Source organism: Onychostruthus taczanowskii, unplaced genomic scaffold (genome assembly GCF_017590055.1).
Source record: "Onychostruthus taczanowskii isolate IOZ18803 unplaced genomic scaffold, ASM1759005v1 scaffold426, whole genome shotgun sequence".
Classification (NCBI taxonomy): Eukaryota; Metazoa; Chordata; class Aves; order Passeriformes; family Passeridae; genus Onychostruthus; species Onychostruthus taczanowskii.
Window position 1 is genome coordinate 1 of NW_024501749.1, and position 14,080 is coordinate 14,080.

Genomic DNA, 14,080 nt, shown 5'->3' on the forward strand with positions numbered 1-14,080 from the left:
AGATAACGGGGAGAAAACAGGAGATAATGGAGGGAGATAAGGGATTTGGGGTGATAAAAGAGCGATTTTGGGGTGATAAGGGGGAGATAACGGGGAGAGATAAGGGAGAGAGATAAGGGGGAGATAAGGGATTTGGGGTGATAAAAGGGGGATTTGGGGGTGATAATGGGGAGATAATGGGGAGATAAGGGATTTAGGGGGCGATAAGGGAGAGATAATGGGGAGGCAAGGGATTTGGGGTGAAAAAAAGGGGATTTTGGGGTTATAAGGGGGAGATAACGGAGAGATAACAGGAGATAAGGGAGAGATAAGGGGGAGATAAGGGATTTGGGGTGATAAAAGGGGATATTGGGTGATAAAAGGGGAATTTGGGGTGATAAGGGAGCGATAACGGGGAGATAACAGGAGATAAAGGGGAGACATAAGGGATTTGGGGTGAAAAAAGGAGATTTGGGGTGATAAAAAGGGGATTTTGGGGTGATAAGGGAGAGATAAGGGATTTGGGGTGATAAAAGGGGATTTGGGGGTGATAAGGGAGAGATAAGGGGGAGATAACGGGGGGAGATAAGGGATTTTGGGTGATAAAAGGGGATTTTGGGTGATAAAAGGGGATTTTGGGGTGATAAGGGGGAGATAAGGGATTTTGGGGTGAAAAGGGGGGATTTTGGGTGTTAAGTGGGAGATAACGGAGAGATAAGGGATTTGCATTGATAAACGGGGAATTTGGGGTGAAAAAAGGGGATTTGGGGGTGATAAAGGAGAGAAAAGGGGCAGATAAGGGATTTGGGGTTGATAACGGGAATTTGGGGGTGATGAAAGAGAGATAAAGGAGAGAGATTTTTGGGTGATAAGAGAGAGATAAGAAATTTTGGAGGTAATAAGGGAGAGATAAGGAAGAGACAAATGATTTTGGGGTGACAAGAGAGAAATAAAGGAGAGAAAAATGAAAGAAGAGATTTGGGGGTGATAGGGGAGTGATAAGGGGCAGATAAGAGATTTGGGGTGATAATGGGAATTTTGGGGTGATAAAGGGAATTTTGGGGATGGGTGACAAAAGTTTGGGAGGTGGGAAACAAAGACCCCTTAAAACACCCCGAAACCTCCCCAAAATCCCCCAAACCCCTCCAGGATCCCCCAAAATCCCCCCGAAACCCCTCCAGGATCCCCCAAAATCCCCCCAAACCCCTCTCAGTCCCATTCCCATTCCCGGTCCCGGTCCCATTCCCGGTCCCAGCAGCCCCAGGAGCGCAGGGACTCTGCAGGGACATCCAGGGGACATCAGGGGTGGCACTCAGGGGACAGGGACACGCTGGTCCCGTTCCTATTCCCAGTCCCGCTCCCGGTCCCATTCCTGCTCCCGGTCCCATTCTCGGTCCCAGTCCCATTCCCAGTCCCGTTCCCCGTCCCTGCAGCCCCAGGAGTGCAAGGACTCTGTGGGGACATCAGGGGACATCAAGGGGTGGCACTCAGGGGACAGGGACACGCTGGTCCCGTTCCTATTCCTGATCCCGCTCCCGTTCCCGGTACTGCTCCCAGTACCATTCTCGGTCCCAGTCCCGGTCCCAGCAGTCCCAGGAGTACAGGGACTCTGCAGGGACATCCAGGGGACATGGCAGGGTGAGGGGACACGCACCCACGAAGGCGATGGTGCCCCTGCGGCAGGGCTGGCCGGGCACCCGCACCTCGCAGCGGGCACCGAGCGGGAGCGCGGCCGCCGCCGCCGCCTCCTGAGCCCGGCGCTGCTCCCGCTCCCGCTCCCGCTCCTGCTCCCGCTCCCGGTCCCAGCGGCCCCACGAGCGCTGCCGCAGGAACGAGCGCACGGACTCTGCGGGGACAGCAGGGGTGGCACTCAGGGGGCAGGGACACGCTGGTCCCGTTCCTATTCCTGATCCCGCTCCCGTTCCCGGTACTGCTCCCAGTACCATTCTCGGTCCCAGTCCCGGTCCCAGCAGTCCCAGGAGTACAGGGACTCTGCAGGGACATCCAGGGGACATGGCAGGGTGGCACTTTGGGGACAGGGACGCACTGGTGCCACTCCTGATCCCGTTCCTGTTCCTATTCCTGATCCTGCTCCCGTTCCCATTCTCGGTCCCAGCCCTATTCCCGTTCCCATTCCTGGTCCCATTCCCGGTCCCAGCAGCCCCAGGAGCGCAGGGACTCTGTGGGGACACCCAGGGGACATCAGGGGTGGCACTTTGGGGACAGGGACACCCTGGTCCCAGTCCTGTTCCTATTCCTGGTCTTATTCCTGTTCCTATTCCCGGTCCTGTTCCTATTCCTGCTCCCGTTCCCCGTCCCCGCAGCCCCAGGAGTGCAGGGACTCTGTGGGGACATCGAGGGGACATCAGGGGACATCAGGGGTGGCACTTTGGGGACAGGGACACGCTGTCCTCTTGTCGTAGTTGCTCGCAGCCATCTCTTACTTGGTCACTTCAAACATGTCCCCAATCCCCCCGATGTCCCCAATGTCCTCATTGTCCTCAACACCCCCAATGTCCCCAACGTCACCAACACCTCAATGTCCCCAGGGTCCTCAACATCCCCCAGTGTCCCCAATGTCCCCAGCCCTTCCAATGTCCCCAACACCTCCAATGTCCCCAACATCTCCAATGTCCCCAACATCTCCAATGTCCCCAACACCTCAAACACCTCCAATGTCCCCAAATCCCCCAATGTCCCCAAATTCCCATGTCCCCAACATCTCCACTGTCCCCAATGTCCCCAACACCTCAATGTCCCAAATGTCCCAAACACCCCCAAGGTCCCCAAACCCCAATGTCCCAACAGCTCCAATGTCCCCAGCCCTTCCAATGTCCCCAACACCTCGAACACCTCCCATGTCCCCAACACCCCCAATGTCCCCAAACCCCAATGTCCAACAGATCCAATGTCCCCAAACCCCAGAGTCCCCAACCCTCCCGATGTCCCCAACACCTCCAACGTCCCCAACACCTCCAACACCCCCAACACCCCCAATGTCCCCAAACCCCAACATCCAACAGCTCCAATGTCCCCAAACCCCAGAGTCCCCAACCCCCCCGATGTCCCCGATGTCTCCAAGGGCACCTGTCCTCTTGTCGCAGTCGCTCTCGGCCATCTCGTACTTGGCCACTTGTGACACGTCCCTGACACCTCCACAATGTCCCCAATGTCCCCACAGCTCCAGTGTCCCCAATGTCCCCAGGGACATCGGGGGTGGCACTCAGGGGACAGGGACACGCTGGTGCCGTTCCTGTTCCCAGTCCTGCTCCCGTTCCCGGTACTGCTCCCGGTCCCATTCTCGGTCTCAGTCCCATTCCCGTTCCCGTTCTCGGTCCCTGCAGCCCCAGGAGCACAGGGACTCTGCAGGGACATCCAGGGGACATGGCAGGGTGGCACTCAGGGGACAGGGACTCCCTGGTCCCGTTCCTATTCCCGCTCCCGCTCCTGCTCCCGCTCCCGACATCAGCGGCCCCACGAGCGCTGCCGCAGGAACGAGCGCACGGACTCTGCGGGGACAGCAGGGGACATCAGGGGTGGCACTTTGGGGACAGGGACGCACTGGTGCCACTCCTGATCCCGTTCCTGTTCCTATTCCTGATCCTGCTCCCGTTCCCATTCTCGGTCCCAGCCCTATTCCCGTTCCCATTCCCGGTCCCATTCCCGGTCCCAGCAGCCCCAGGAGCGCAGGGACTCTGCGGGGACATTAGGGGACATGTCAGGGTGGCACTTTGGGGACAGGGACACGCTGGTCCCGTTCCTATTCCTGGTCCTGCTCCCGTTCCCGGTACTGCTCCCGTTCCCGTTCTCGGTCCCAGCAGCCCCAGGAGCGCAGGGACTCTGCGGGGACATTAGGGGACATGTCAGGGTGGCACTTTGGGGACAGGGACACGCTGGTCCCGTTCCTGAGCCTGTTCCTGGTCTTATTTCTGTTCCTATTCCCGGTCCTGTTCCTATTCCTCTTTCCGTTCCTGCTCCCGTTCCCGGTACTGCTCCCGTTCCCATTCTCGGTCCCAGCCCTATTCCCGTTCCCATTCCTGGTCCCATTCCCGGTCCCAGCAGCCCCAGGAGCGCAGGGACTCTGTGGGGACACCCAGGGGACATCAGGGGTGGCACTTTGGGGACAGGGACACCCTGGTCCCAGTCCTGTTCCTAAACTCTGCGGGGACATCAGGGGACATGGCAGGGTGGCACTTTGGGGACATGGACACCCTGGTCCCAGTCCTGTTCCTATTCCTGGTCTTATTCCTGTTCCTATTCCCGGTCCTGTTCCTATTCCTGCTCCCGTTCCCCGTCCCCGCAGCCCCAGGAGTGCAGGGACTCTGTGGGGACATCCAGGGGACATCAGGGGTGGCACTTTGGGGACAGGGACACCCTGGTCCCAGTCCTGTTCCTATTCCCGGTCCTGTTCCTATTCCTGCTCCCGTTCCCCGTCCCCGCAGCCCCAGGAGTGCAGGGACTCTGTGGGGACATCGAGGGGACATCAGGGGACATCAGGGGTGGCACTTTGGGGACAGGGACACGCTGGTCCCGTTCCTATTCCTGATCCCGCTCCCGTTCCCGGTACTGCTCCCGTTCCCGTTCTCGGTCCCAGCAGCCCCAGGAGCGCAGGGACTCAGCGGGGACATCGAGGGGACATGGCAGGGTGGCACTCAGGGGACAGGGCCACGCTGGTCCCGTTCCTATTCCTGATCCCGCTCCCGTTCCCGGTACTGCTCCCGTTCCCGTTCTCGGTCCCAGCAGCCCCAGGAGCGCAGGGACTCAGCGGGGACATCGAGGGGACATCAGGGGACATCAGGGGTGGCACTTTGGGGACAGGGACACGCTGGGCCCGTTCCTATTCCTGATCCCGCTCCCGTTCCCGGTACTGCTCCCGTTCCCGTTCTCGGTCCCAGCAGCCCCAGGAGCGCAGGGACTCAGCGGGGACATCGAGGGGACATCAGGGGACATCAGGGGTGGCACTTTGGGGACAGGGACACGCTGTCCTCTTGTCGTAGTTGCTCGCAGCCATCTCTTACTTGGTCACTTCAAACATGTCCCCAATCCCCCCGATGTCCCCAATGTCCTCATTGTCCTCAACACCCCCAATGTCCCCAACGTCACCAACACCTCAATGTCCCCAGGGTCCTCAACATCCCCCAGTGTCCCCAATGTCCCCAGCCCTTCCAATGTCCCCAACATCTCCAATGTCCCCAACACCTCAAACACCTCCAATGTCCCCAAATCCCCCAATGTCCCCAAATTCCCATGTCCCCAACATCTCCACTGTCCCCAATGTCCCCAACACCTCAATGTCCCAAATGTCCCAAACACCCCCAAGGTCCCCAAACCCCAATGTCCCAACAGCTCCAATGTCCCCAGCCCTTCCAATGTCCCCAACACCTCGAACACCTCCCATGTCCCCAACACCCCCAATGTCCCCAAACCCCACAGTCCCCAACACCACCAATGTCCCCAACCCGCCCGATGTCCCCGATGTCCCCAAGGCCACCTGTCCTCTTGTCGTAGTCGCTCTCGGCCATCTCGTACTTGGCCACTTGTGACACGTCCTCGAACTGCCCGACGCGGGCCCCGCTCCGGTCGGTCACCTGCAGGGGGGTGGCACCGTCCCTCAGTGGGGCCATCCCCACCCTGGGGACAGCGGGAGGGGACACGGGGGGACGGGGTGACACCCACGTGCACGCGGCAGCCGTCGGTGACGGGGTAGGAGCCCAGCAGGGCCTCGTCACAGTCCAGTGTCCCCAAGGGCTCGTCCTCGGCGCCGAACAGCTCCAGATCCATGCATGACGCTGGGGACCCCACCACCAGCTCCAGTTTGCACTGGGAGGGGACATGGGACACTGGGGACACTGGGAGTGGCACTGGGGACACTGGGGACACCGGGAGTGGCACTGGGGACACCAGGAGTGGCACTGGGAGTGTCACAGTCCAGTGTCCCCAAGGGCTCGTCCCTGGCACCGAACAGCTCCAGCTCCATGCACGACGCCGGGGACCCCACCACCAGCTCCAGTTTGCACTGGGAGGGGACATGGGACACTGGGGACACTGGGAGTGGCACCGGGGACACGGGGAGTGGCACTGGGGACACCAGGAGTGGAACTGAGAGTGTCCCAGTCCAGTGTCCCCAAGGGCTCGTCCTCGGCACTGAACGGCTCCAGCTCCATGCAGGACATGGGGACCCCACCAGCAGCTCCAGTTTGCACTGGGAGGGGACATGGGACTCTGGGGACACCGGGAGTGGCACTGGGGACACCAGGAGTGGCACTGGGAGTGTCACAGTCCAGGGTCCCCAAGGAGAGATCCCAGTCTGGGGGTTGGGGTCTCCCAGTTTGGGGGTTCCAGTTTGGGGGTTCCCACTTTGGGATTTGGGATTCCCACTTTGGGGTTTGGGGGATCCCAGTCTGGGTTCCCACTTTGGGGTTTGGGGGATCCCAGTTTGGGGTTCCCGGTTTGGGGTTTGGGGGGTCCCAGTTGTGGCACTGGGGACACGGGGAGTGGCACTGGGAGTGACATTGGGGACACTGAGACAGTCCCAGTCCAGTGTCCCCAAGGGCTCGTCCTCGGCGCCAAACAGCTCCAGCTCCATGCAGGACACCGGGGACCCCACCACCAGCTCCAGTTTGCACTGGGAGGGGACATGGGACACTGGGGACACTGGGAGTGGCACTGGGGCACCAAGAGTGGCACTGGGGGTGTCACAGTCCAGTGTCCCCAAGGGCTCGTCCTCGGCGCCAAACAGCTCCAGCTCCATGCAGGACACCGGGGACCCCACCACCAGCTCCAGTTTGCACTGGGAGGGGACATGGGACACTGGGGACACTGGGAGTGGCACTGGAGACACTGAGGACATCGGGGACCCTGGGAGTGGCACTGGGGACATTGAGACAGTCCCAGCCCAGTGTCCCCAAGGGTTCATCCTCTGCACAGAACAGCTCCAGCTCTGTGCAGGACATGAAGCAGCTCCAGTTTGTACTGGGAGGGGACGTGGGGACACTGGGGACACTGGGAGTGGCACTGGAGACACTGAGGACATCGGGGACCCTGGGAGTGGCACTGGGGACACCGGGAGGGCCACAGGGACCGCACCAGCAGCTCCAGTTTGCACTGGGAGGGGACATGGGGACACTGGGGATGGCACTGGGAGTGGCACTGGGGATGGCACTGGGGGAGGTACTGGGGACACTGGGGATGGCACTGGGGGAGGTACTGGGGACACTGGGGATGGCACTGGGGACACTGGGGACACTGGGGATGGCACTGGGAGTGGCCAGTTCCGTTCCCATTGTCCCGTTCCCACCATCCCCGTTCCGTTATCCCGGTTCCACTGTTGTTATCCCCGTCCCGTTCCCGTTCTCCCGATCACATTCCCACCATCCCAGTTCCCGTTATCCCAGTCCCGTTCCCATTCCCCCGGTCTCATTCCCATTCCCCCAATCCCAATCCCATTCTCCTGTTCCCGTTATCCCACTCCCAATCCCGTTCTCCCATTCCCATTATCCCGGTCCCGTTCCCATTAACCCAGTTCCAATCCCATTCTTCCAGTCTGGTTCCTGTTATCCCGTTCCCGTTCTCCCATTCCCATTATCCCGGTCCCGTTCCCATTAACCCAGTTCCAATCCCATTCTTCCAGTCTGGTTCCCGTTATCCCATTCCCGTTATCCCATTCCCATTCTCCCGTTCCCATTCCCGCTGTCCCATTCTTCCAGCCCTATTCCCGTTATCCCTGATCCATTCTCGTTATCCCGTTCCCATTCCCATTAACCCAGACCCAATCCCAATCCCATTCTCCCATTCCCATTAACCCACTCCCAATCCCATTCTCCCGTTCCCGTTATCCCGGTCCCGTTCCCATGGTTCCCGTTCTCCCAGTTCCTTATCCCGCTCCCATTCCCGCTGTCCCGTTCTTCCAGCCCTATTCCCGTTATCCCAGATCCACTCCCTTCATCCCGTTTCGATTCCCGCTCCCGTTCTTCCAGTCCCGTTCCCGTTATCCCGGATCCATCCCCGTTATCCCGGATCCATCCCCGTTATCCCGGCTCCCATTCTCCCGTTCCTGTTCCCACTACCCTGGCTCCCGTTCCCGTTCTTCCGCTCCCATTCCCGTTATCCCAATCCCATTATCCCGGTCCTGTCTCCGTTACCCGTTCCCTTCTCCCGGTGCCATTCCCGTTCTCCCGGTCCCATTCCCTTTATCCCGTTATACCCGTTCCCTTATCCCGGTCCCATTCCCCTTCTCCCGCCTTCCGTTGTCCCGCTCCCCTTCCCTTTATCCCGGTCTCCCTTATCAACCAGCCCGGTTCCCTTACCCCGGTCCCGGTTCCCTTATCCCGGTCCCGTTCCCATTCTCCCGGTTCCCGTTATCCCGTTCCCGTTATCCCGTTCCCGTTATCCCGTTCCCGTTATCCCGTTCCCGTTATCCCGTTCCCATTCCCATTCACCCAGTCCCAATCCCATTCTCCCAATCCCTTTCTCCCAGTCTGATTCCCGTTATCCCGTTCCCATTCTCCCGATCCCATTCTCCCGATCCCATTCCCGTTATCCCTATCCTCCCACCCCGGTTCCCGTTCTCCCAGTTCCTTATCCCGCTCCCATTCCCGCTGTCCCGTTCTTCCAGCCCTATTCCCGTTATCCCAGATCCACTCCCTTCATCCCGTTTCGATTCCCGCTCCCGTTCTTCCAGTCCCGTTCCCGTTATCCCGGATCCATCCCCGTTATCCCGGATCCATCCCCGTTATCCCGGCTCCCATTCTCCCGTTCCTGTTCCCACTACCCTGGCTCCCGTTCCCGTTCTCCCGGTGCCATTCCCGTTATCCCAATCCCATTATCCCGGCCCTGTCCCCGTTACCCGTTCCCTTCTCCCGGTGCCATTCCCGTTATCCCAATCCCATTATCCCGGTCCTGTCTCCGTTACCCGTTCCCTTCTCCCGGTGCCATTCCCGTTCTCCCGGTCCCATTCCCTTTATCCCCGTTCCCTTATCCCGGTCCCATTCCCGTTCTCCCGGTCCCATTCCCTTTATCCCCGTTCCCTTATCCCGGTCCCATTCCCGTTCTCCCGGTCCCATTCCCTTTATCCCCGTTCCCTTATCCCGGTCCCATTCCCGTTCTCCCGGTCCCATTCCCTTTATCCCCGTTCCCTTATCCCGGTCCCATTCCCGTTCTCCCGGTCCCATTCCCTTTATCCCCGTTCCCTTATCCCGGTCCCATTCCCCTTCTCCCGGCTTCCGGTGTCCCGCTCCCCTTCCCTTTATCCCTTTATCCCGGTCTCCCTTATCAACCAGCCCGGTTCCCTTATCCCGGTCCCGGTTCCCTTATCCCGGTCCCGTTCCCATTCTCCCGGTCCCATTCCCGTTCTCCCGGTCCGGTACCTTGAGCTCGGCGATGGTGAGCGAAGGCGAGAAGCGTTTACAGGCACGGAAAGCGTTCAGGGAGCTGCTCACCGCCAGCCACACCGGGCCCGGCCCGGTCCCGCCGCCGTTCATGGCTCCGGTACCGACCGGGCCCTACCGGTACCGCCCAACCGGAACCGAACCGGGAGCCCCGGACACACCCAGGCTCCTCCGGCAGCTCGCCGAGCCCCTCCGGGAGCCTCCGGGTCTCCCGAACCGGGACCCCCGAACGGTTCCGGGCCCGCCCGAACCGGAGCCGCTTCTGGAACCTTCACGGGCCGCCACAGCCGGGACCGGTGAGGGAGCGGCCAATCAGAGCTGCCAGATGAGATCACGTGAGAGAAACCGACCAATAGCGATCGAGAAAAGGTGGGACTAAGAGAAAATTACCCAATAGAGGCATAAAGGGCGGGATAAATGAGGGTTGGCCAATAGGAAGAGAGAAAGGGAGGGGAAAATAGAAGCTTAGCCAATAAAAATATGAGTGGGGCGTGTCTAAGAGTGGATGACCAATAAAATAAAGAATGGGCGGGGTAAATAGAATCGGCCAATAGGAGTAAGGGAGCCCGTCCTAGGGAGTGTTGACCAATAAGAAGCTGGAAAGTGAATGATTGACGGGTGGTTTGACCAATGGAATGAGGGAGGAGGCGGAAAGGGGCGTGTCCGCGCAGCCATGGACGGGGACGGCGCGTACGAGCCGGGCTTTGTGGGGATCCGGTTCTGTCAGGAATGGTGAGGGAAAACACGGGGAAAACACCGGGAATGTGGGGGGGGAAACAGCGGGAATGCGCCGGGGATGCACGGGGAGAGGCGGGGGGGGACAGGCGGGGGGCAGCGGGGAATAGCGGGAATCGTGAGGGGAAAATGGGAATTGTGAGGGGAAAACGTCGGGAATCCTGAGGGGAAAACATCGGGAATCCTGAGGGGAAAGATACAGAGGATTGTGAGGGGAAAAGCGGGAATTGTGAGGAGGAAAACTGGGAATTTGGAGGGGAGAACGGCGGAAATGGTGAGGGCAAAAACTGGGAATTGTGAGGGAAAAAAATATCGGGAAATGTGAAGGGGAAACAGTGGGAATTGTGAGGGGGAAACGTCGGGAATTGTGAGGGGGAAAATACAGGGAATCGTGAGGGGAAAACGGGAATTGTGAGGGGAAAACGTCGGGAATCCTGAGGGGAAAACATCGGGAATCCTGAGGGGAAAGATACAGAGGATTGTGAGGGGAAAAGCGGGAATTGTGAGGAGGAAAACTGGGAATTTGGAGGGGAGAACGGCGGAAATGGTGAGGGCAAAAACTGGGAATTGTGAGGGAAAAAATATCGGGAAATGTGAGGGAGAAAAATATTGGGAATTGTGATGGGAAAAAATACTGGGAACTAAGGGAAAAACGGCAGGAATCGTGAGGGGAGAAGTTGGGAATTGTGAGGGGGAAAAACCGGGAATTGTGAGGGAGAAAATACAGGGATTGTGAGGGGGAAATGTGTGAATTTTGAGGGGGAAAAAAGGGGAAGTGTGAGGGAAAAACCCGGGAATTGTGAGGGGAAAATATCGGGAACTGTGAGGGAAAAAACTCAGGGAATCGTGAGGGGAAAAATACAGAGGATTGTGTGAGGAAAAACGGGAATTGTGAGGGGAAAACATCGGGAATTGTGAGGGAAAAAAATTCAGGGAATCGTGAGGGGAAAAATACAGAGGATTGTGTGAGGAAAAACGGGAATTGTGAGGGGAAAACATCGGGAATTGTGAGGGAAAAAAATTCAGGGAATCGTGAGGGGAAAAATACAGAGGATTGTGAGGGGAAAACATCGGGAATTGTGAGGGGAAAATTTGTGAATTTTGGGGAGAAAAAAGGGGAAGTGTGAGGGGGAAAAAAACGGGAATTGTGAGGGGAAAACCGGTAATTGTAAGGGAGAAACACTGGGAATTGTAAGGGGGAAAAATACAGGTAAATATTATGTTTGCACACCCCATCCCCACTGTCGAATTAGACTGCTTTTATATTCAGATTCCCTAGAGAATCTCAAAAATACAGCTGTAGGATTCTTCCAGTGAAGTAGTTCCTTATTTAAAGACAGAAATAGAGGGAAAAAATATCGGGAAATGTGAAGGGGAAACAGTGGGAATTGTGAGGGGGAAACGTCGGGAATTGTGAGGGGGAAAATACAGGGAATCGTGAGGGGAAAACGGGAATTGTGAGGGGAAAACATCGGGAATCCTGGGGGAAAAACATCGGGAATCCTGAGGGGAAAGATACAGAGGATTGTGAGGGGAAAAGCGGGAATTGTGAGGAGGAAAACTGGGAATTTGGAGGGGAGAACGGCGGAAATGGTGAGGGCAAAAACTGGGAATTGTGAGGGAAAAAAATATCGGGAAATGTGAAGGAGAAAAATATTGGGAATTGTGATGGGAAAAAATACTGGGAACTAAGGGAAACACGGCAGGAATCGTGAGGGGAGAAGTTGGGAATTGTGAGGGGGAAAAACCGGGAAAACATCGGGAATTGTGAGGCGGGAAATGTGAAGGAGAAAAATATTGGGAATTGTGATGGGAAAAAATACTGGGAACTAAGGGAAACACGGCAGGAATGTGAGGGAAAAAAAACGGGAATTTTGAGGGGAAAACATCGGGAATTGTGAGGGAGAAAATACAGGGATTGTGAGGGGGAAATGTGTGAATTTTGAGGGGGAAAAAAGGGGAAGTGTGAGGGAAAAACCCGGGAATTGTGAGGGGAAAATATCGGGAACTGTGAGGGAAAAAACTCAGGGAATCGTGAGGGGAAAAATACAGAGGATTGTGAGAGGAAAAACGGGAATTGTGAGGGGAAAATTTGTGAATTTTGGGGAGAAAATGGGAAAGTGTGAGGGGGAAAAAACGAGAATTGTGAGGGGAAAACGTCAGGAATTGTGAGGGAGAAACACAGGGAATTGTAAGGGGGAAAAATACAGGGAATTGTGTGGGGAGAAAAATTGGGAATTGTGAGGGGGAAAATAGAGGGAATTGTGAGAGGAAAAGGGTGGAAATGGTGAGGGGAAAAATTGGGAATTGTGAGGGGGAAAATACAGAGAATTGTGAGGGGGAAAATAGAGGGAATTGTGAGGGGAAAAAAGGGAATTGTGAGGGGGAAATTTGTGAATTTTGGGGAGAAAAAAGGGGAAATGTGAGGGAAAAAAAACGGGAATTTTGAGGGGAAAACATCGGGAATTGTGAGGGAGAAACATTGGGAATTGTAAGGGGGAAAAATACAGGGAATTGTGTGGGGGGAAAACGTGAGTTGTGAGGGGAGAAATAGAGAGAATTGTGGGGGGAAAAACTGGGAATTGTGAGGGGGAAAATTGGGAATTTTGAGGGGAAAAATTGGGAATTGTGAGGGGGAAAAAAAGGGAATCATGAGGGGAAAAATAGAGAGAGTTGTGAGGGGAAAAGGGTGGAAATGGTGAGGGGTAAAATTGGGAATTGTGAGGGGGAAAATTGGGAATTTTGAGGGGAAAAATTGGGAATTGTGAGGGAGAAAATACAGGGAATTGGGAAAGTGTGAGGGGGAAAAAACGAGAATTGTGAGGGGAAAACGTCAGGAATTGTGAGGGAGAAACACAGGGAATTGTAAGGGGGAAAAATACAGGGAATTGTGTGGGGAGAAAAATTGGGAATTGTGAGGGGGAAAATAGAGGGAATTGTGAGAGGAAAAGGGTGGAAATGGTGAGGGGAAAAATTGGGAATTGTGAGGGGGGAAAAAAAGGGAAGCATGAGGGGAAAAATAGAGTTGTGAGGGGAAAAGGGTGGAAATGGTGAGGGAGAAAATTGGGAATTGTGAGGGAAAAAATTGGGAGTTTTGAGGGGAAAATGGTGGAAATGGTGATGGGAAAAATCAGGAATTCTGAGGGGAAAAATTGGGAATTGTGAGGGAGAAAATACAGGGAATTGTGAGGGGAAAAAATACAGGGGATTGTGAGGTGAAAAACCGGGATATTTGAGGGGAAAGCTGTGGAAATTTTGTGAGGAAAAATTGGGAATTTTGAGAGGGAAAACGGTGGGAATTTTGAGGGGAAAATTGGGAATTTTGTGGGGGAAATTTGGGGATTTTGTGGAGGAAATTAGGGAATTTTGTGGGGAAAAATTGGGAATTTTCAGGGGGGAAACAGTGGGAATTTCAAAGTAAAAAATTAGGAATTTTCAGGGGAAAAATTGGGAATTTTGTGGGGGAAATTTGGGAATTATGTGGGGAAAAATTGGGAATTTTGAGGTGAAAAATTGGGGATTTTTTGGGGAAAAATTGGGGATTTTGTGGGGGAAAAATTGGGAATTTTGAGGTGAAAAATGGGGAATTTTGAGGTGGAAAATTGGGGATTTTGTGGAGGAAAAGGGCGGGAATTTCCCCCCGGAGCCTCCCAGTAATCCCAGTTTGCCCAGTAACAACATGCTGTACCCCAAGGAGGACAAGGAGAACCGGATCCTGCTCTACGCCGTGAGTGCCCCAACTGGGACCAGTTTGGGACTGGGACTGGGCCCTGACCCCTCCCACTTTGGCCCAGTTCAGCCCAGTCCATCCCACTGCCCCCCCAGTCCATCCCAGTCCATCCCAGTGCCTCCCAGTTTGTCCCAGTCCCCTCCCAGTTTGTCCCAGTCCCTCCCAGTTTCTCCCAATTCCATCCCATTTTGTCCCAGTCCCTCCCAGTGCCCCCCAGTCCCTCCCAGTCCCTTCCAGTCCCCCCCAGTCC

At 56.2% G+C, this 14,080-nt stretch overlaps 2 protein-coding genes across 2 annotated transcripts in view; one reads left to right on the plus strand and one right to left on the minus strand.

Moving 5' to 3' along the window:
* Positions 1–1,496: 1,496 nt before the first annotated feature.
* Positions 1,497–9,669, minus strand: LOC121340731 (tubulin-folding cofactor B-like). The gene is made up of 5 exons (XM_041413666.1): positions 9,345–9,669; positions 5,656–5,799; positions 5,471–5,567; positions 1,634–1,825; positions 1,497–1,588 (listed from the first exon to the last, which is right to left on the minus strand). The coding sequence occupies exons 1-5, from the start codon at positions 9,456–9,458 to the stop codon at positions 1,497–1,499; spliced, it is 639 nt and encodes a 212-aa protein (XP_041269600.1). The 5' UTR covers positions 9,459–9,669.
* Positions 9,670–10,020: 351 nt separating this feature from the next.
* The window catches only part of POLR2I (RNA polymerase II subunit I), a gene marked incomplete at its 3' end in the record, with an annotated part of 6,633 nt that continues 2,573 nt past the window's right edge, over positions 10,021–14,080 (plus strand). The window contains exons 1-2 of the mRNA XM_041413664.1: positions 10,021–10,097; positions 13,773–13,827. Coding sequence (XP_041269598.1) covers positions 10,039–10,097; positions 13,773–13,827 — 114 coding nt within the window. The remainder of the gene's footprint in view (positions 10,098–13,772; positions 13,828–14,080) is intronic.

Excerpts from the sequence above, each read along its gene's own strand:
- LOC121340731 (XM_041413666.1), bottom strand. The coding sequence starts at position 9,458 with ATGAACGGCGGCGGGACCGGGCCGGGCCCGGTGTGGCTGGCGGTGAGC. Across the intron at positions 5,800-9,344 it reads TCACCATCGCCGAGCTCAAG|TGCAAACTGGAGCTGGTGGT; the intron begins GTACCGGACCGG and ends GTCCCCTCCCAG. Across the intron at positions 5,568-5,655 it reads CCGACGGCTGCCGCGTGCAC|GTGACCGACCGGAGCGGGGC; the intron begins GTGGGTGTCACC and ends ACCCCCCTGCAG.